The sequence below is a fragment of the Pristiophorus japonicus genome, chromosome 19, assembly GCF_044704955.1.
Source record: "Pristiophorus japonicus isolate sPriJap1 chromosome 19, sPriJap1.hap1, whole genome shotgun sequence".
In the NCBI taxonomy this organism is placed as follows: Eukaryota; Metazoa; Chordata; class Chondrichthyes; family Pristiophoridae; genus Pristiophorus; species Pristiophorus japonicus.
In genome coordinates, this window is record NC_091995.1 from 81,082,366 (window position 1) to 81,105,439 (window position 23,074).

A 23,074-nucleotide genomic window follows, 5' to 3' on the forward strand; every position below is an offset into this window, starting at 1 on the left:
TATTGAATGGTGGAGCAGGCTCGAGGAGCCGAATGGCCTCCTCCTGCTCCTATTTCTTATGTTCTTATTCAGCCCATACTATTGCACTGTGTCAGTCCCTGCCATTGTGGAAATGCTGCAACAATCTCAGCTCTTTAAATGCTAGCGTACAAACTTGACTTGTGGACCCCAATACTAAAATACTTCCATGAGATAACAAAAGGTAGTATTAACAAAAACACTAATAGTTTTTAGAAATATATAAAGGGAAAGAGAGTGTTAAGGGAGAATGTGGGCCCATTAAAGACAGATGAATATAATGGATAATAAGGAAATGGCAGACTTATTAAATGAATACTTTATCAGTTTTCATGGTGAAGAAAGAGGATAAAATACCAGTGGTCCCAGGGAACCTAAAACAAGTCAAGCGAAGGAAATTAATGGATTTAATATAAGTTTTTTAAGTAATGGTGAAATTATTTAAAATTAAGATAGACAAATTTTCAGGATCTGATGGTTTCCACCTTGGGGTATTAAAAAATGGAGAAATTGCAGGTGCGTTAGTCATAAATTTACCAAGCTCTTTAAGTTTGGTAATTATGCCTTTAGACTGAAAAAGTGTAAATATCCCTCAATTATCAAACCAAGAAACTGCAGACCTGTCAGTTTAACCTCCGTTGCAGGGAGGTTACTGGAATTTTATCAGGGATAGAGTGACTGAGCATTTGTACAAGTAGGAACTAATCTGAGAGAGACCACCTGGAGTCCAAAACTAGAGGTCATAAATATCAGATAGTCACTAATAAATCCAATAGGGAATTCGGGAGAATCCCCTTCACCCAAAGAGTGGTAAGAATGTGCAACATGCTAACAAAGGAGTAGTTGAGGCAAATAGTGTAGATGCATTTAAGGGGAAGCTAGATAGGCACAGGAGTGAGAAAGGAATAGAAGGATATGCTGTTTGGGTTAGACAAGTAGATTGGGAGAAGGCTTGTATGGAGCATAAATGCCAGCATTGACCACTAGGGCCAAATGGCCTGTTTCTGTGTTGTGCATTGATGTAAAAGGTAGGTTATGTCTGACTAACCTTGTTGAATTTTTTGAGATCACTACAAAGGTGGACAGAAGAGTGTCTGGAAGTCATCGATATGAACTTCCAGAAGGCATCTGTAATGTAGTAATCTCGGGATTGCTACCAGTGCCACGTGCTAGTCAGAGTAGGAATCGCAGGATAGCGCAGATGAATATGTGGCTTGAGCAGTGGTGTAGCAGGGGGTGATTCAAATTCCTGGGGCATTGGAACCGGTTCTGGGGGAGGTGGGACCAGTACAAACCGGACAGTCTGCACCTGGGCAGGACCGGAACCAATGTCCTAGGGGGAGTGTTTGCTAGTGCTGTTGGGGAGGAGTTAAACTAATATGGCAGGGGGATGGGAACCAATGCAGGGAGACAGAGGGAAACAAAATGGAGACAGAAGCAAAAGACAGAAAGGAGATGAGTAAAAGTGGAGGGCAGAGAAACCCAAGGCAAAAAACAAAAAGGGCCAATGTATAGCAAAATTCTAAAGGGTCAAAGTGTAATAAAAAGGCAAGCCTGAAAGCTCGGTGCCTGAATGCGAGGAGTATTCGGAACCCAGGAGAGGGCTCTCAGCTAGTTAGAGTGGGTGAGAGCGCAGATGAACAGGACCCCAAGGAAGAATGCAAAAGGCAGGAGGCAACAGAGCAGAGAAGCACTGGGGTAAGTGTAAACCACAAGGTGATAGGAAGGGACAATATGTATGAATATAAAGGGGCTGCAGGAGGGGTCAAAACTAAAAATCATGGTTTAAAAACTAGTATTAAAACACTCTACCGAAACGCATGCAGCATTCGAAATAAAGTAAATGAGTTGACGGCACAAATCATTACAAATGGGTATGATTTGATGGCCATTACAGAAACGTGGTTGCAGGGTGGCCAAGACTGGGAATTAAACATACAGGGGTATCTGACAATTCGGAAGGATAGACAAGAAGGGAAAGGAGGTGGGGTAGCTCTGTTAATAAAGGATGATGTCAGGGCAGTTGTGAGATGATATAGGCTCGAATGAACAAAATGTTGAATCATTGTGGGTGGAGATTAGAGATAGTAAGGGGAAAAAGTCACTGGTGGGTGTAGCTTATAGGCCCCCAAATAATAACTTCACGGTGGGGCGGACAATAATCAAGGGAATAATAGAGGCATGTGATAAAGGAACGGCAGTAATCATGGGGGATTTTAACCTACATATCGATTGGTCAAATCAAATCGCACGGGGTAGCCTGGAGGAGGAATTCATAGAATGCATACGGGATTGTTTCTTAGAACAGTATGTTACAGAACCTACAAGGGAGCAAGTTATCTTGGATCTGGTCCTGTGTAATGAGACAGGAATAATAAACGATCTCCTAGTAAAAGATCCTCTCAGAATGAGTGATCACAGTATGGTTGAATTTGTACTACAGATTGAGGGTGAGGAAGTAGTATCTCAATCGAGCGTACTATGCTTAAACAAAGGGGACTACAGTGGGATGAGGGCAGAGTTAGCTAAAGTAGACTGGGAACACAGACTAAACGGTGGCACAATTGAGGAACAGTGGAGGACTTTTAAGGAGCTCTTTCATAGTGCTCAACAAAAATATATTCCAGTGAAAAAGAAGGGCGGTAAGAGAAGGGATAACCAACCGTGGATAACCAAGGAAATAAAGGAGAGTATCAAATTAAAAACCAATGCGTATAAGGTGGCCAAGGTTAGTGGGAAACTAGAAGATTGGGAAAATTTTAAACGACAGCAAAGAATGACTAAGAAAGCAATAAAGAAAGGAAAGATAGATTACGAAAGAAAAATTGTGCAAAACATAAAAACAGATAGTAAAAGCTTTTACCGATATATAAAAAGGAAAGGAGTGACTAAAATAAATGTTGGTCCCTTAGAAGATGAGAAGGGGGATTTAATAATTGGAAATGTGGAAATGGCTGAGACCTTAAACAATTATTTTGCTTCGGTCTTCACAGTGGAAGACACAAAAACCATGCCAAAAATTGCTGGTCACGGGAATGTGGGAAGGGAGGACCTTGAGATGATCACTATCACTAGGGAGGTAGTGCTGGACAGACTAATGGGACTCAAGGTAGACAAGTCCCCTGGTCCTGATGAAATGCATCCCAGGGTATTAAAAGAGATGGCGGAAGTTATAGCAGATGCATTCATTATAATCTACCAAATTCTCTGGACTCTGGGGAAGTACCAGCGGATTGGAAAGCAGCTAATGTAACGCCTCTGTTTTAAAAAAAAAAAAAAAGTGGCAGACAAAAGGCAGGTAACTTTTGGCCGGTTAGTTTAACATCTGTAGTGGGGAAAATGCTTGAAGCTATCATTAAGGAAGAAATAGCGGGACATCTAAATAGGAATAGTGCAATCAGGGAGACGCAGCATGGATTCATGAAGGGGAAATCATGTTTAACTAATTTACTGGAATTCTTTGAGGATATAACGAGCATGGTGGGTAGAGGTGTACTGATGGATGTGGTGTATTTAGATTTCCAAAAGGCATTCGATAAGGTGCCACACAAAAGGTTACTGCAGAAGATAAAGGCACGCGGAGTCAGAGGAAATGTATTAGCCAACCAATTCTCGATCCATGCTAACCGAAAGCAGAGAGTCAGGATAAATGGGTCCTTTTTGGGTTGGAAATCGGTGGTTAGTGGTGTGCCACAGGGATCGGTGCTGGGACCACAACTGTTTACAATATATATAGATGACCTGGAAGAGGGGACAGAGTGTAGTGTAACAAAATTTGCAGATGACACAAAGATTAGTGGGAAAACGGGTTGTGTAGAGGACACAGAGAGGCTGCAAAGAGATTTAGATAGGTTAAGCGAATGGGCTAAGGTTTGGGAGATGGAATACAATGTCGGAAAATGTGAGGTCATCCACCTTGGGGGAAAAAAAAAAACAGTAAAAGGGGATATTATTTGAATGGGGAGAAATTACAACATGCTGAGGTGCAGAGGGACCTGGGGGTCCTTGTGCATGAATCCCAAAAAGTTAGTTTGCAGATACAGCAGGTAATCAGGAAGGCGAATGGAATGTTGGCCTCCATTGCGAGAGGGATGGAGTACAAAAACAAGGAGGTCCTGCTGCAACTGTATAGGTTATTGGTGAGGCCGCACCTGGAATACTGCGTGCAGTTTTGGTCACCTTACTTAAGGAAGGATATACTAGCCTTGGAGGGGGTACAGAGACGATTCATTAGGCTGATTCCGGAGATGAGGGGGTTACCTTATGATGATAGATTGAGTAGACTGGGTCTTTACTCTTTTTGGAGTTCAGAAGGATGTGGGGTGATCTTATAGAAACATTTAAAATAATGAAAGGGACAGACAAGATATAGGCAGAGAGATTGTTTCCACTGGTCGGGGAGACTAGAACTAGGAGGCACAGCCTCAAAATACGGGTGAGCCAATTTAAAACCGAGTTGAGAAGGAATTTCTTCTCTCAGGGTTGTGAATCTGTGCAATTCTCTGCCCAAGGAAGCAGTTGAGGCTAGCTCATTGAATGTATTCAAATCACAGATAGATAGATTTTTAACCAATAAAGGAATTAAGGGTTATGGGGAGCGGGCGGGTAAGTGGAGCTGAGTCCACGGCCAGATCAGCCATGATCTTGTTGAATGGCGGAGCAGGCTTGAGGGGCTAGATGGCCTACTCCTGTTCCTAATTCTTATGTTCTTATGTATTTTCTTCATGGGTTCTTTGCTTAAGAATTCATAGCAACACATTGCTATTAAGAACTAGTTGGTTTATCTGTAAAAGATTTAACAATCACACTACACATTACCAGTTCATCCACCAGGCTAACAACCACCTGCCTCGTCATGGATCCCCCGAACCCAACTGGCTGGGGTTTTATTGAGTCTTGTGAACATCACGTGACTGACTAAGCCACTGCCAACTCAATAGCTGTATAAACCTGTGAGCATACTCACAGGTACATACATTACAGCTTCCACACCAGAGATTTTTAGCAGAAATGATGGTTTGAGGAATTGGAGGAAACCTTGTGACATGGGTTGGTAATCGTTTGGGATGTAGAAGACAGAGAGTAGGGATAAAGGGAATGGACTCTGGCAGAATGCAACATGTGGAGTTCCCCGGGGATCTGTACTGGGGCCTTAGCTTTTCACCATATACATCAACGATTGGATGAAGGAATAGAATTGTATATTGAAGTTTGCAGTTGACACTGAACATAAGAGGCACTGTAAGGTGAGTAGATGGGAACAGCAAGTTACAAAGGGACATAGATTAAGATAGTGGCCAAAGCTGTGGCCTATAGAGTTCAGTGTGTATTTAAGGAGGGATGTACTTACATTGGAGGCAGTTCAGAGAAGGTTCACGAGGTTGATTCCTGAGATGAAGGGGTTGTCTTCTGAAGAAAGGTTGAACAGGTTGTGCCTGTACTCATTGGAGTTTAGAAGAATGAGAGGTGATCTTGAAACGTATAAGATTCTGTGGGGACTTGACAGGGTAGATGCAGTGAGAATGTTTCCCCTCGTGGGGGAATCTGGAACTAGGGGGCATAGTTTCAGAATAAGGGGTCGCCCATTTAAAACTGAAATGAGGAGGAATTTCTTCTGAAGGTCGTGAATCTTTGGAATTCTCTACTCCAGAGAGCTGTGGAGGCTGGGTCATTGAATATAATTAAGGCGGAGATAGACAGATTTTTGAATTATAAGGGAGTCGAGGGTTATGGGGAGCAGGCAGGCAAGTGGAGTTGCGGCCAAGATCAGATCAGCCATGATCTTATTGAATGTGGAGCAGGCTCAAGGGGCCAAATGGCCTACTCCTACTCCTATTATGTGTGGGAACCAAGAACATAAGAAATAGCAGGAGTAGGCCATGCGGTCCCTTGAGCCTGCTCCGCCATTCAATAAGATCATGGCTGATCTGATCATGGACTCAGCTCCGCTTCCCCGTCAGCTCCCCATAACCCCTTAAACGATAAGGGGATAAGAAACTGTCTATTTCTGTCTTAAATGTATTCAATAGCCTAGCTTCCACAGCTCTCTGAGGCAGCGAATTCCACAGATTTACAACCCTCTAAGAGAAGAAATTCCTCCTCATCTCTGTTTTAAATGGGCGGCCCCTTATTCTAAGATCATACCCTCTAGTTCTAGTCTTCCCCCATCAGTGGAAACATCCTCTCTGCATCTACCTTGTCAAGCCCCCTCATAATCTTATACATTTCGATAAGATCACCTCTCATTCTGCTGAATTTTAATGAGTAGAGGCCTAACCTACTCAACCTTTCCTCATAAGTCAACCCCCTCATTCCTGGAATCAACCAGGTGAACCTTCTCTGAACTGCCTCCAAAGCAAGTATATCCTTTTGTAAATATGGAAATCAAAACTGCATGCAGTATTACAGGTGTAGCCTCACCAATATCTTATATAGCTGTAGCAAGACTTCCCTGCTTTTATACTCCATCCCCTTTGCAATAAAAGCCAAGATACCAATGGCCTTTCTGATCACTTGCTGTATCTGCATACCATCCTTTTGTGTTTCATGCACAAGTGCCCCCAGGTCCCGCTGTACTGCGGCACTTTGTAATCTTTCTCCATTTAAATAATAACTTGCTCTTTGATTTTTTTCTGCCAAAGTGCATGACTCACACTTTCCAATGTTATACTCCATCTGCCAAATTTTTGCCCACTCAGCCTGTCTGTCCTTTTGCAGATTTCCTCCTCACACACTGCTTTTCCTCCCATCTGTATCTTGGCTACATTACACTCAATCCCTTCTTCCAAGTCGTTATTGTAGATTGTAAATAATTGGGGTCCCAGCACTGATCCCTGCGGCACCCCACTAGTTACTGGTTGCCAACTAGAGAATGAACCATTTATCCCGACTCTGTTAGTTAGCCAATCCTCTATCCATGCTAATATATTACCCCCAACCCTGTGAACTTTTATCTTGTGCAGTAACTTTTTATGAGGCACCTTGTCAAATGCCTTCTGGAAATCCAAATACACCACATCCACTGGTTCCCCTTTATTCACAATACAGAATTCTTTTTCTCAATGGTGAGTGTCTAGAAACTGTGAAGGAGCGAAGGGATTTGAGCATCCATGTACACAAATCACTAAAAGCTAGTGCACTGGTACAAAAAGTAATCTGAAAGGTTAATGGGATGTTGGCCTTTATGCTCATTGGGAAACCAGCTTCAAAGACAGTGTTGCACTGATCTGTTGCACTCACTGATCTTCGTTCCTCATCGAGTCCTACTCCTTGAATCGGTGGAAATCCGAGTCTCCTTTGGCATTGCATTTATAACTCTTCATTGTAACTCTCCATTCCTCAGACCTTTTGCACTTGCATATAACTGGTTTCACAAGTCGGAGGTATGCTGCCAGACTCCCAGATGCATCATACATTCTGACTTTCTCCCCTGTGCTGGCCATGGACTTGGATGAATTGTTCGTGGTGGCAGTCATATCTGGGGCAGAGAAAAAAAACATCTAAATCCTTCTCAACCTTCCACACTAAATGAGCTTCTGTCCACTTTAGTTGTAGTGCTGGCATACAAGAACAAATGCACAAGTCCAGGTTAATTAGTTTTTAAGCGATGTGTGCATCTCTGTTCGTGGCGATTAAGCTTGGAGATTTCAATTAAAGCGTTGGAGGGGGAAGAAAAATAACTGTCAATGTGGGATCTGAAGGACACTGCTTGCCTTCACCAACCCCAATTTTATCAAAGCCAAGCACAATGGCTCCAATTGAGATTGAAGGGAAAATGCACAATGACATTCCTATGGGTAATTTGTACCCCTGTTCTGCATGGCATCTCTCTAATCTAATCATCTGAGAAATGGAGAGCCCTTCCAGCAACAGACACATCGAAATCCACAAATCCTATGACTATATAGTATATGTGTAATAAGTCTATTACTGGTTGTAATTAGAGAGGGCATAATCTTTGCAGCCAGGATTTCCTTGGTTCTTGAAAACTTCACCTCCATCAGTCTACGTGTTTCATTTTTTTGTAGTATTTTTCCATTTCTTTTGTTAATTTCCACACCCCAGATACTCTCATCTGTGTCTGTAAAGTCAAACAGACCATAGTTTCCTTTATAACTAGTGCCAAACGACTATCTGTCCCACCTGTAACAGAGACTGTTCAGCCACCCAAGAACTCATGCCAAGAGTAGAAGCAAGTCTTTCTCGATTCCGAGGGACTGCCTATGATGATGTATGAATACAACAGCAACTTGTATTTATATTGTGCCTTTTATATAATAAAACGTCCCAAAGCGCTTCGCAGGAGCGTTACCAAACAAAATTCGATACCAAGCCATGTTGAGATATATTAGGGCTGTGACCTAAAACTTGGTCAAAGGGATAGGTTTTAAGGAGAATCTTAAAGGAGGAGAGAGAGGCAGAGAGGTTTAGGGAGGGAATTCCAGCAGCTGAAGGCACGGCCGCCAGTGGTGGAGCGATTAAAATCTGGGATGAACAAGAGGTCAGAATTGGAGGAGCGCAGATATCTCAGGGGTGGTTGGTGTGGGGGGAGGGGGGGTGGTTTGTAGGGCTGGAGGAGGTTCCAGAGGTACTGAAGGACGAGGCCATGGAGGGATTTTAAAACAAGGATGAGCATTTTAAAATCGAGTTGTTGCTTAACTGGGAGCCCCTCACTTGCAGCTGTTAGAACTCCAGAAGGAGTGGGCACTTCAATTCTGGGATGTGGTCTCACACAGGAAAACACTTGCTGTCCCACAGTTCCCCAGTGCTCTGCTTAATCCTTGATCACACTTTAAGCTCCATCTCCCTAACCTTCAACAGGTAAGACTTGTAGAGTTATCGGCACTCACAGCCGCTAACAGTTGGGGGTTGGTTTTCTAACTTTTTTAAATGATTTGGGACACACAGTCAGTGTTAAAGTTTATGGAAGAATGAAAGAGTCACTGAACTGGACCTTTTAAAATGAACCAGAAGACAGTGGGAAGCCACAGCGCAGTTCACACCAGTCACAGGTCTGTATCTAGTGACTTGACCACGTGTTGATAATGTAGCCCATCACAACCAGAGATATGCCATCGCAAAACACAGCAGTTTTTTCTTTCAGAGTGGAAAGACAGGAGGGAGTGACCTGGGAGCTGTCATTGACCTGACGGGTGATGATGAAGATGAAATGTCTGCACAAGGTACGGAGCTTTGCATCTTCCTCCTCCTTCCTTGCTCAACTTCCTATAATTAGTGAACAACGTAATGCAACTGCACTCTACTTGGATCTGCAAACCTCACCTGTAATTTTCTCTAACTTGCTGAGTGGCACTTATCTGGTTATGGTGTTCAGCATCTTGCCTCAGGAGGAATAAGAGTTTGTCTCTTATGATGGGTTTGTCTTCTCTGTATAGTATTATTGTTAACTCCTGTGTTCAGTAAACTGAGACCATGTCGTGGGGTTGCATCTTAGCCATGCTCTTCTCTATCCATTCAGCCCCTGGCTCCAGTGCAGCAGTATCAGAGGCTGTTCAGCCTTTCATCAGATTACATAAAGGAAAACCTTTAGCAGTAAGAATTAGGAGTTTATTTCATGATTCAAATTCAGCAGTAAATCAGTTCCTGATCATGCAGAGCAAGTTTAACAATTGAAATAATCCTACTGTCAGTGAGGAGTTTGCTTTAAATTATATAATCTGTAACTCAAGTCAGTCATTAGCTTTGTTTTATTCTTTGAGTTTTATCAGAAATCTATTGAGTAGTACATTGGGACAGTTTGTAGAGGGCAGGCATAAGTATAATTTCAGCTTGACTGTTGAGGACATAACCGCTCTTAATTTCACAACGTAATGCATGTGAACTTAGTGAACTTTTTAAATGAATGTGCACATAATAAACTGTTCTCTACTTCTCTTTGGGCGGGGAGCTGTACTGTTGCAAGCTTGCGGAAGGTTGACATACTATCTTTTTGTCCAGATGCCAGGAAAAACAATCAGGCTGTTAGCCAAGGAACAAGCCAGCTTCTCGTATCTTCACCCACGGTCCAGACGCAGGTCAGACCGCCTGCAGCACCCCAGGGAATCTCTCCGCAACAGACCTCGGCGCCGCCCCATTTGCCTGCACCCCAGAACAGCCCGAGTACGATTGGGTTAACTTTACAGACCGCCAGTGTGCACAGCATGTCAGCAGGTAGAGTACTAACAGGTACCGGAACCAATAATAACAGTCAGAGTTTCCAATCATATCCAGTGGTGGGGTGAGGGGGGGTTGGTGCTAGCGCTTACCATAGTTATACTTCTGAAACCTGCAGGTGATCTTAATCTAGGCTCACACCTCAGTGCAATACTGAGGGAGTGCCGCACTGTCAGAAATGCCGTCTTTTGGATGAGATGTTAAACCGTGAAGAAGCGTGGGGGGGGGGGGGGTTCTCCGCGATGTCCTGACCTATATTTATCCCTCAATCAACATCATTAAAACAGATTATCTGGTGATTATCACACTGCCATTTGTGGGAGCTTGTGCGCTAATTGGCTGCATTACAACAGTGACTACACTTCAAAAGTACTTCATTGGCTGTAAAGCACTTTGGGACATCTTGAAGCTGTGAAAGGCGCTATAGAAATGCAAGTTCTTCCCCCTTCTTTATTTCTTTAACCTCCCTAGATTAGTTGTCTCAATTACACCAGATATTACCAGCTGAATCTTCAGTGAGCCTCATTGTTTTCTCCTGTACAAGAGGAAACTTGGGGGAAGAGAGTGAGCCTGCAAAAATATTGCCAGCATTTTTGCTTGTTTACATTCACACATGTTTTATGAAGTAATAGTTTATTTTGATTGCATGGTGCTGTTTGTGCTGGCATTGTTTTTCAGAATGTTAAGAGTGATCAAATAATGTGTCACATTACTGTTTGTGGGGCCTTGCTGTGTGCAAATTGGAAGTCCTGTCTTATTAAAAATGTGGAGCAGACGTGGCAAAATGTTCAATGTGTTCTTTGTAGGGCAAACAAATCCTAACATACTGCAGCATCAACGTCCTCAAATGCCACCACCAACATCACAAGCTCCTGTCAGACCGCCACTTCCAACTCTCCAAAGAGGAAGCACGAATCCGGTGGTTTACACAACGTCCCCTGCATACCAAAGTCACAATGCAGTGCGTGCCGTCACAACGCAGAGCCAGGCTATACGGCAGCCCAGTCCTCAACCACCAGTTACTAGTAAGAATGCTGTTCATGTGTTTGTTTATTTTGGCTTACTGTAAGGTGAAGGAAAATCTAGAGGGATCAAAATATATCTCCATTCTATTTTTTTCCATATATTTATTATTGCCCTAGATATATTTTGTTTTTATTTTTTAAAAGCTAGCAAATTGCCTGTGACATTTCACATAGTCGGTAGTTACATTTTGTTGCGGGGGGAGACACTCGGACTTGGGATGGGGGTGTCAGGAGCTTGGGCTGGGATGGGGCAGGGACTTGGTTAGGGAGGGGGTGTGGAGTTCTATCCTGTCTGGAGTCGGCAGTTAGAATGGCTCGAATTACACTTTGCAAAGTCACTGAGAACTTGGGCCGGGCGATTCTAATTCCACATTCCAGAGAAACTGCTGGGTGTGTCTTATCCTCCAAGGGGACCAATCAGCAATCGAGCCATGTGATCATGGAAACCCAATCAGAGCATTTTGCTAGTGCAAATAAGTGCTTCCTTCTTTTATATACAAGCTGGTTATTGCGTTGGGAGCGAGAATTCAGAAACTCTGACTGCAGCTCCAGCTAGTGGCCAGAACATGTAATAACATTGTGATCAATGACCGAGCAAAATTATATGGGAATTGTTAACATGGCAATTTACAATGGTAAAAGCATGACCAAAATGACAATAGGAAAGGAGATTTGTGGACTGGAAGTGCAGGCCCGACACCAGATTTTTTCATGGTGTGTTGATATCTTTCCTGGTCAGACACCTGCCATTGTGGGTTTCCTCTGCACTAGGCTGCTTCACTGATGTTACTGACTGGGCAGAGGCCATGCATCCTATAACAGCTCTGCTGATTGTCAGGAATGTTTGGGAATTTATTCAGAACGGTCCCATCCTGGGAAGCCATGTTGCCATCTGGGTAGAGTAGGAATTCATGGCATTGGTTTTTATTCCAGTGAATTTCCTGTGCAGCCAGCTAAGAGATGTGGCATTTATCGGATTCAGATCCAGACTCGAGGAAAATGGACTCTATGGCTGAGTGAATGTTGTGCGTGCCTCTTTCCTTCCTCTCCCTAAAACAACTAGGATCAATTTATCCATGAATAACTTATTTGTATCTGCACCAACTGATTGTGTAAATTGGGCCTATACTCTCTGGAGTTTAGCAGAATGAGAGGTTATCTCATTGAAACATACAAGATTCTGAGGGGGGATTGACAGAGTAGATCACAGATTGTTTCCCTTGGTTGGAGAGTCTAGAACCTGGGGTCACAATCTCAGGATAAAGGGTCGGCCATTTAGGACTAAGATGAGGAGGCATTCCCTCACTCAGAGGATTGTGAATCTTTGGAATTCTCTGGCCCAAAGGGCTGTGAATGCTGAGTCTTGGGAGTATATTCAAGGCTGAGATTAATAGATTTTTAGACTCTGGAGGAATCAAAGGATATGGAGATGGGTGGGAAAGTGGAGTTGAGGTCGAAGATCGGCCATGATCGTATTGAATGGCGGAGCAGGCTCGAGGGACCATAAGGCCGACTCCTGCTCCTAATTCTTATGTTCTTATGATTCTCCATTAGTAGTTGGAGTGGGCATTTAAACAAACATCTCTCAAAAATAAACACTGGAAAATGATGCATTTTGCAACTTGTATGTTACACGAGTTTGTAAATTCTCCCCTTATCCATTCCGTCGTAACTATGCGTTGTGATAAATAATTGCACACCCACATGGACAAATTATTTAATTCTTATGAATTTTAATCCACTTTCATACATTTGTAAGAAGGAGGAGAATCAAAGGTACAAAAGGGACAGTGGAGAATCAGCAACGCAAAGAGTACCTTCAGCTAAATCTTTCATCTGCTTTTCCAACTCTCCCAGGAGACTTCATGTCACCTAAGGGGTGGGCGATCACTGGTCCTGATGCTTACGGCATCTCAACTGTATGGGATAGGCTAGATAGACTCGCATGTCTTTTGTTGTCCCAACAATGTTATCTGTTCGTATAAATGGTTGCATTTTGAACACGAGAACAGATCCTAGTTGGACCAAAATAACCTCTTACAGACACACTATTCTGTGCATTTGTGTCACGGGATTGTAAATAGATTCTTGGCTGTCTCCATGCTTAGTGTTGGGTAATTGAAAAACACGACCAGAATACAAAAGCTCTTATTATTCGCGACCTTGAGCTTTTGATCAATTTCTAGGTGTACATTATTTCAATGGAAAGGGGCAACTGGCTGGGAACCAATGGCTGACATGCCAGGCAGAGAAAGGTCTCGGCTCCCTTGTTCTCACAGCTCCAATATGAAATCCACCATAACCATTGTTCTTTGGGACAATAAGGGCCAGAAAACTAGTGCAGTAGGCATATAATGTAGTTACTGACCAGCTGAAAGGTCACTTCCCCCTTTTCTGATTTTCATAGCTGCTGACTAAGGCAATTCTATAGATGAAATTATTTTTTATTAATCTTTCAAGGACCACAGTAAAATTTCATCCCAAATTTAAAATCTTTTACAAGTATCTTTTTTATGATGCCTCTATAAAGTCAGAACTGTAAGTTAAATTCTCATTCCAGCCCGGCCCAGTGTTGTACGATGGACGTTCAGTACTCCGAAATAACACCTTGCCTTTTATGTAGCAGGTATGTCGGTTCGGCTGCCTCAAACGTCTTACATAGTGAACAATGTGATCTCCATCCCTATGATGCCGAATATGCCTCAGTTCACGGTACATCACCGGCCCTCACAGGTAAGGCACTCACTGAATGTTGGTGTCCAGGCTCTGGAACCCATTCTACGTGGTGATTGTGCATTAACCACAATCGGGGATTGGGTCATGTGACATCCACTGTTGGAAGAGATGCTTAAAATGTTGCTTTCTGCTGTCCTATGCGAACCTTCCCTTTCAACCAAGGACGTCTCAACCCAGAAATCTGGAGAATATGTACATCGTTGCGTCCCAGTTTCAAGAAAACTCCGTTGTTACGGGACTCAGAAATAATGCGATGTGGATGATGGATAGATGAGACTCGGTGGGACTGAGATAATGTGCCTGACCAGAGGACAAGGAGAATTGAAGGCGATGGCATTGAAAGAAATCTGCTTTCATTCGTGTTGTCTCTCAATCTGACCTTCTGCAGACTCTCACTTCAGGCTAAACTGGCTCGTCTACTGGGTATCATGGTACATCAGTCATTGAAAGTTGGCATGCAGGTACAGCAGGCAATGAAGAAGGCAAATGGTATGTTGGCCTTCATAGCGAGGGGATTTGAGTATAGGAGCAGGGAGGTCTTCCTACAGTTGTACATGGCCTTGGTGAGGCTACACCTTGAATATTGTGTACAGTTTTGGCCTCCGAATCTGAGGAAGGACATTCTTGTTATTGAGGGAGTGCAGCGAAGGTTCACCAGACTGATTCCCGGGATGGCAGGAAAGACATATGAAGAAAGACTGGATCGACTAGACTTATATTCACTGGAATTTAGAAGAATAAGAAGGGATCTCATAGAAACATATAAAATTCTGACGGGCTTGGACAGGTTAGATGCAGGAATAATGTTCCCGAAGTTGGGGAAGTCCAGAACCAGGGGTCACAGTCTTGGGACCGAGATGAGGAGAAACTTCTTCACTCAGAGAATTGTGAACCTGTGGAATTCTCTACCACAGAAAGTTATTGAGGCCAGTTCATTAGATATATTCAATGTGGCCCTTATGGCTAAAGGGATCAAGGGGTATGGAGAGAAAGCAGGAATGGGGTACTAAAGTTGCATGATCAGCCATGATCATATTGAATGGTGGTGCAGGCCCGAAGGACCGAATGGCCTACTCCTGCACCTATTTTCTATGTTGGAAGCTCCACACTCAGGCACCAAGCTGTTGAATGTGGTCATCCTGTCAGAGAGCCAGTCACTTCTTCACGTGGTGCGGGACTGAGTGGCGGAATCCCTCCCCCACCCCCCATCCCAGCTACACCTGCAGTCTGCTGAGTGGCGTTGGCAGAGGCCCATGTACAGTTGGTGTATCTGCCCCTTGCCTGGCAGAATCCTGTGTACAGGTGGTGTATCTGCCCCTTCCCTGGACCTGACCTGCAGAAGGGAGTTGGTTTTCTTGTGTAAAATTTAACCATTGCAAGTGATGTGTGTGAAGAAAATGTGTTCTCTGATCTATGTAATAAAAAGTCCTTCTGTGCTGCCAGGATCTGCAGCTGCAAAGCACGAGCTTTGGTTGGAAACCCCTGCTACCGTAGTTTTTTTTTTAGTTGTTCTTATGACTTGCTGCTTCAGATTTCTTTCTCCTGCGCTTGGAGTTAAATTTTGTTACTGCGCTCGATAGTAATTGGCAGCACTTGGAGAGGTGTCAGTGCGACCAGACCCTGTATAAATTCAGGCATCGTAACACTGGACACACAGAATTTGAGGCAGCAGGAACGAATGGATAGAAAGGGATCTAAAATTTCTGTGTCTTACTTTATCGATAATAACATTTAAATCCTTCCAAGATTTCTTGTTCTCCTGCCCATCTCCTGCAGGCAAGTGAAACCATCTCCGATAGTTGGAGCTTCTCTGGAATTGTTACTCCATTGGGGTTCGTGCTCCTCCGCCGCTATTTGTTCCCCAGTCCAGTCGCAATTAATAAATAGTTTCAGTTCTCGCTCTCGATTGTAACATGGCCAAATAATTTTCATTTTATTGGGTCATTGCCTCAATCTTCTAAACTCAATGGAATACAAGCCAGGTTTATTCAGCCCCTGTCCTCAAAATTGAACCCTTTAAGCCGTGGTATCATTCTGGTGAATCAGCACTGCACCCCCTCCAGGGTCCATATATCCTTCCTGAGATGCAGTGCCCAGAACTGAACGCAGTGCTCCAGACAAGCTCTGACCAGGACTCGGTACAACTGAAACATCACTTGCTCCATAGTTGTCAGTCTGTCGCCATTAATAAAATAATTCTTCTTGATTCTGCTGGCTTTTATCCTCGTGGGAGAATCTAGAACTAGGGGGCATAGTTTCAGAATAAGGGGTTGCCCATTTAAAACGGAAATGAGGAGGAATTTCTTCTCCGGGTCGTGAACCTTTGAAATTCTCATCCCCAGAGCGCTGTGGAGGCTGGGTCATTGAATATATTTAAGATGGAGATACAGATTTTTGACTGATAAGGGAGTCAAGGGTTATGGGGAGTAGGCAGGGAAGTGGAGGCCAAGATCAGATCAGCCATGATCCTATTGAATGGGGGAGCAGGCTCAAGCGACCAAATGGCCTACTCCTCTTATTTCTTATGTTATGTTAATCCTGTGTGATTTTACATTGAATTTAAAGCACAGAAACAGGCCATTCTACCCATGCTGGCATTTATGCTTCACACGAGCCTCCTCCCACCTTGCTTCATTGCATCCTAGCATATCTTTCTATTCCTTTCTCCCTCATGTGCTTACGTAGCTTCTTTAGCTGCTCCAGAGTTTCATCCGTTCGTGGGATGTTCTTAAAAAGAGACGGCCGGGCGGTGACCTAATAGTGGTCTTTTTAAAATTATGAAAGTTTTTGATAGAATAAACACGGAGAGAGTGTTTCCACGTGTGGGGAAGAGTATAACTAGAGGCTATCAATATAAGATAGTCACCAAGAAATCAAATTGGGAATTCACGGAGTAGTTGAGGCGAATAGTATAGATGCATTTAAAGGGAAGTCAGACAAGCAGATGAGGGACATGGGAATAGAGAGGAGTTAGATGAGGAAGGACGGGAGGAGGCTCGAGCGGAGCATAAACTGGTTGGGCCGAATGGTCTGTTTCTGTGCTGTATAAAATTCTATGTATCTAATATTGCACCAATTTTTTAAAAAGAACTGTACATTGCAGAAAGCATGGAGGGTGGGGTTGCCCGGTCTTTGAGGAGTTTGAAAATGACTTTGTCCCCTGTCTGTTTTAAAGCAGGAGCCACCTCGCCCCATCCACCCAGCGCCGCTCCCTGAAGCCCAGGCACCACAGCGGCTCCCCCCGGAGGCTGCGAGTACCTCTCCGCCCCAGAAGCCCCACCTGAAGCTGGCCCGCGTCCAGAGCCAGAACGGGATCGTCCTGTCGTGGAGCGTGCTGGAGGTGGACCGCTCTTGTGCGCTGGTGGACAGTTACCATCTCTACGCCTACCACGAAGACCCTGCCACCACCACCCCGTCCCAGTGGAAGAAGATTGGCGAAGTGAAAGCCCTACCCCTTCCCATGGCCTGCACCCTCACGCAGTTTGTGTCCGGGAGCAAGTACTACTTTGCGGTCCGAGCGAAGGACGTTTATGGCCGATACGGGGCTTTCTGTGACCCGCAGTCGACTGATGTGATGTCGACACAGGGTAATTAATTCAACAACAAAAAAAAAACAACAAACAAAACACAAAGCCCAAAACGATATTTTTTCATTTCTTTTCTTACATCATGCATGACGTGTTGTAGTTTTTCTATAGATGTCTGACTCACTTGGTATTTGTGTACACTACACTGTATATATACAAGAGGGTCGTGGTATAAATTAGGCAGCGCTGATTCGCAGCATAATAAATGCAGGATATCACACCAAGTGGTGCTGCATTACTGCTGCCACGGATAAGTCGCATCTCTTGTCGCCATGGTCCTGATTTGACTGGGAGGTGTTTGACGAGGTAGGGTTGCTGGTATCGCAGCATCACCAGTAGGCGATTCTGTTCATTCTATGGTCGTCAGTTGGGTCGGGTTTTAAAGAGAAACATTCCCAAATGTGACGTGTGATATGGACCGTTAAAGTGATAATTCATAAATGTATTATCTTTTAGGTTTTTTTTGTAATTTTTTTTTTTAATTGTTTTCACTGCGGCTTTAGCTATCACTTCGGAAAGCAGTGAGAGTTGATGGACAATGACCATAGGATAATGGGATTTATTTGCATTGTCTGAAATACTCCTGAAATAAATGCAACTTGCAATCGACTGCATACTTGATTATTAGAGGCATTGCGATCGACTGCGTGGGCCTCATTGAAGAAATCAGACACACGCCCCATTCACAATTCATATCCAAGAAGATCATTGAAACCGTGCAAGTTTTTAAAAATGAGATGCTTTTCTGTGTTGTGGGGTAGAATGGGGGGATGAATAAAAGCCGATTCTGTGGTTTTTGCCAAAAGCCTTTGTTAACTGTGTTATCAGAGCAATCTGTGAGCTCCAAAGACACAGGTGAAATTCTCAAATATATTTTTAATCCGTGTGAAATGAGTACTTCATGGTGTGGTCACTGGATAGTGAGTCTGACACTTTGAGAGAGCCCTTTTCATCAGTACCACTTTTCTGGTCTAATGAATTTTTTAAAAAATACATATAGATATATATATAAAAAATCTCTCAAACCCGCTCTCCCATTAAAGCCACTATGTTGTATATATTCTTGCTTGCAAGCAGCAAATCTTTTCCTGCCTAACTCTTCATAACCCCGCAAGCAAAGTAATAATCCGGCCATCTAGCACGCATGCCAAGGTGAGTCAGGGTTTCGGGAGCATGTGGCTGGGCGTGCTTGCCCTCAGCGGAGCTGCGACAGGTCAGTCACTGCATGAGCAGTAAAACGATGCTTGTTTCTAAACGATCTTCTTCCCAAACGACTTTCTCCCCACTATCTCCCTTATTAGTTACTTACTGCAGCAGTTTTGGACAGCCAGTCTTGGAGAGTTCCCTATCTCGGTTCCAAGTTCACAGCTGTGTTTTTAAATGCTTGTGCCATGACAGCCCATGTCGTTCAGGTAACCTTACTTATTGAAAATCCTCTGTGCCCACATTCTTAGCATCCCAACCGGCTTATCTGGCATGACACGGGGAGCTTTAAAGGGACAAGTCAATCCAATTTCCTTTGCGTAAGTTATACATGTTCTGTGTCGTCTGGTGACATTTGTTGGCATGATGTGTGCGTGTTGCCTGGGGCACTGGTCCACGCAAGGAATGGTGACGCCTCGGCCAAGCCATTCTTGGTTACAGTGCCCAAGGAGATCGCTGCACTCTTGCACCACACAGTCAGGAACTATTGTAAATCAAGTTATTGATGAATAAAGTTAAATATTTTGCATCCATTTAATTGCAACAAAGGTTAATTCAGTCTTGATGGATTGCAGCTGATAATGTGAGCTGCACAGTGTGCCCACTTTAGGACACTGGTCAACAATGGTGTCGTCTGAATGGTCGCTGCTCCCCATGTGACTTATTACTGATGTATGTTCTAATCCGTATCTTTTTTTTGAGGGGGGACCAGAAGTCAACATGCACCCAGAGAGAATTTTTGGAATGCAATAAACTAGAAAACAAGTCTTCAAAATAGCAATCTGTCAATCAACAATTGTGACACTGACTTTATACAAGAACAAAAGTGTGATTGTGCACAAATATTGATTTTTCATTTGAGGGCTGTACTGGTACAATTTTTCCCCAAATATTACAAAAGTTACCAAGAGACTGACAAAGATTGAGGCCATTCATCAATGCTCCAGTTTGCTCCTGTACCCTGCAGAGCAAACATTTAACAGCCAAAACACTCATCAGTATTCGCTATGCCCTTGGGCTACATTCAGTAAAGGTGGAGGAAACTATTCACCATATTTGGAGATTACCAGAGCAAGTTATAGTTTGCAGTGTGGTGTCCAGGGAAGTGAGGGAGAGGAGAGCCTTACTGCCCACTGGGAGGATGGCAAGAGGCTACCCCACCCCTCCAGCTGAGGTGCAGGTGGGTGACTGGGGAAAGAGCACTGCCTGGTGCTGGGGGAATGGATGCCATGTTATGTTGTAGCTGGGTTGGGAGATGGTACTCTGCGGGGATTGGGAGTTGAATGGTGCCACTCATTGGAGACTCGATGGCTATTGTGCTGTACGGGGGAAGGGATAAAGTAGCTACCACCTTGTGCGATATTGGGAACTGACGCTTCTGTCTTGTGTCACTAGAAGCAAATTATAACTCACTGCTCAGTCGTGCAGCCTTTTAGCCAAAGGGTACAATAATAAATTATAAGTATATTTGTAATAAATACTAAGAGCAATCTCTCTCCCAGGGAGGGATTAAACACTGAAATGCTGGAACGGGTTGAATGTAATTAAGTATTGCCTTTTTAAATTGTTTTATTATTTTTACTTTGTTTAAAAGTAGTATACCGTCAATTGCAAGTTAATGTGGTGATACTGTATTTCAGAAATGTGGCATCATCCTATGTTGCCCTGCGTACTACTTTTAAGTGATATTTTGTTCACTAAAACCTGAAGTTTATAGTTTGAAAATAAAGATCCTAGCAATTTTATCTTCTCTCGTGTGTATAACTAAAATGGAACTTGCAATTTAGTTTTCTACAATCCACTCCCGCTCCTCATAATCGCTCTGGTTCGCTACATTGTTCTCTGCTCGTGAGGCATACAGAAACAAACTGGTTCAGGGCCAGCCATCGCTTTAATCTTTACAGGCAAGTGTGTTGAAACCCTGGGCCTCCTGCAGTGGCTCATGTGGCAGCGTGGGTGATTTAATTAAGCCACACAGTCCTGGAAGGCCTCGGCTTTGAATCCTGGTCTCCGCTGAGTCCGCAGGTTGGCAGCCAGCCAGGCAGACGTAGTGAAGCTGAGGTTGGCATTCCCTGGTTCAGGAGCGGGGGGGGAAATCGGCCAAAGTGGCTGCACCTGCTGTAGAGCCAGTGACCTCCCCCCTGCTATACAGCCAGTGACACCCCCCCCCCGCCCCCCGCTATACAGCCAGTGACCTAACCTCTGCTATACAGCCAGTGACCCCCCCCCCCCCTTGCTGGACAGCCAGTGACCCCTAGCTGGACATTGCACTTTTTTTTTTTTTTCGTAGCCAATCTTTCCAATTCATGCGTTGCATGAGGGCAGTATCAGGTGATGCTGGAATAGCGTGCTGCTGTTGACTGGGCTCACCTTTATAAAGAATGGCCACCTTGGCAAAGTATCACACGGCGGCTCAAAGCCCATGGAACTTAACCCAGCATTTGGGAGGAAATGGAAAAAAAGTAGAGAACGAATTCCTAAGTAAAGTTTTCCATGTACTTAGGTTTTGTCTCGGACTAGATTTGTGTTACCAGTGATCTGATTTGAATATAAAAGAATTCCTCCAGTTAGGTTGCTGAACGTTATAGTAATATAGCCACAGAACATGGGACATTGCCGTTCCAGCCAAATGCAATGTTACACATTTTAACCAGGTGTTTTATGTATGTAATGGGTCTTGGGATGTTTGATGTGGTAATTGTACATTCTAAACTGTCAAACTATTCATTCCAGATAGACTGATCTCAGGAGAATACGTCAACCCCATAACCAGTGTACACTCACCTACATTGTGCACTCATTTCAATATAGGCACAAACGTGTCAATAAATACATTACATGAGTTCTGTTGTAGATTACATGTCCAGTGTTTGCATGTGCCAGGTTCTTTTGACATTGGAAAACTGTGAAATGAACTAATTGTAATCTGTGATGCAGAATACTGGGCCTCCCAGTGTAGTGGAACCATGGTGGGAGAATACCACTTCTTTAATCGGATCGAAAATTCTGGCCGATTGTTTAACACCATCGTGTTGTAATTGGTTCGGCTGCTGAGGAAGATGGACCTTGTAGATGACTTGTCAAGTTGCCCTGGCGTGTTGGACCACAGTGCTGTGCCATTGTTGCCCTACTGGGCAGTGCTGTGCCATTTGTCCTCCCTCTGTGACAAACCAACTGTCATGAGCACTGCAACAAATTGTTCTGACCAAATCTATAGGATCTGTAAACTTGCATCTGGGCACGTCAGTTTTGGAAAGGGAGGGCATTGAGTGATGTCACTTTGCCCAAAAATAAATGTCTGGCACAACCAAGATGTAAAAACAGCCTTTTTGGAAAATAAGTCAACTGGAACATATATTTTAAGAAATTCTTGTTTCTCATTTCACTTCTTCCCCTGAACCTTTCTCCTATATAATTCTCCCCTGCCTTCCCAAAGCCTAGCACTTACAGTGAATGTTTATGAACATTATATATTTCAAGCCAGAGGAACAAGGTTGCGCCCTCGACAAGCCGACCAACAATTAAAATGGAGCTTTTATTTAGGCTGTCGGTTTATGTCGTACGCAAGCACTTTCGAACCCAGAGAATCTCTCAATATTACTGACTGGCCGTACTCCAGTGACCTGGTCGCCGCACTAACTGAAGGGGGATTTCGGATACACCCCACCCTCATTCATAAGGCTCACTGTTATTAAGGCCACTGAACCACGACTCCCTATCTCATTGCTGTGACGTATGCCTGTCACTTTCAATGTACACCTCATTTTCTGACTTGGAAAATGCTTGGCTCCCAAGGTCTCTGGTGTTATGAGGGTGGAGTAAACATTAAGAATTCAAATGTTTTGTTTATGGACAATACTGTAAATTAAGAAGTGGTCTGTACTTTTCTGATTCTACTTTATAGTATTCAGCATTAAAAATGGCTGGATCTTTTTTTTTTGCAAATGTTATGTGATGTGTATTTAAAACTGTAAAGGATATTAAAATACTCAAAAGGGTTTAACAGCTCTTGTACTTCCTGATTCTTGGCGTGTGTATGGGCTGCTATTCCCATTTGAGGGACAGCAACATGAACCCGGTTCTTTCACAGTTTATTATCAATGCAACCATCTACATTTAAATCAGATCCATGGTCACAATCTGATCTTTCAGTACAGGAAACTGGGACTCACATTTGCAACACAACTGTTTTAAACTATAAAATATAGGTAGTAGCAATGGCTTGGGTAGAACTACGGCATCCAACCCAGACCTGCCCAAACAACTCGGAGCACTTGTATTACTCACTGATTCCTGTTTGAAGTGTGTGGGCCTGCAGGGCTGCGTTTAATA

At 43.7% G+C, this 23,074-nt stretch overlaps 1 protein-coding gene across 8 annotated transcripts in view; it reads left to right on the forward strand.

The window, feature by feature from the left end:
* The window catches only part of atf7ip (activating transcription factor 7 interacting protein), a 186,927-nt gene extending 167,652 nt beyond the window's left edge, over positions 1–19,275 (forward strand). For 6 of the 8 annotated variants that reach the window (XM_070861680.1, XM_070861683.1, XM_070861681.1 and 3 more), the window contains 5 exons: positions 9,122–9,200; positions 9,976–10,203; positions 10,998–11,216; positions 13,840–13,949; positions 17,128–19,275. In XM_070861680.1, coding sequence (XP_070717781.1) covers positions 9,122–9,200; positions 9,976–10,203; positions 10,998–11,216; positions 13,840–13,949; positions 17,128–17,547 — 1,056 coding nt within the window. In that variant the 3' untranslated portion in view covers positions 17,548–19,275. The remainder of the gene's footprint in view (positions 1–9,121; positions 9,201–9,975; positions 10,204–10,997; positions 11,217–13,839; positions 13,950–17,127) is intronic. The other 2 variants (XM_070861687.1, XM_070861688.1) reach the window with 2 other exon arrangements.
* The last annotated feature ends 3,799 nt before the right edge of the window (positions 19,276–23,074 follow it).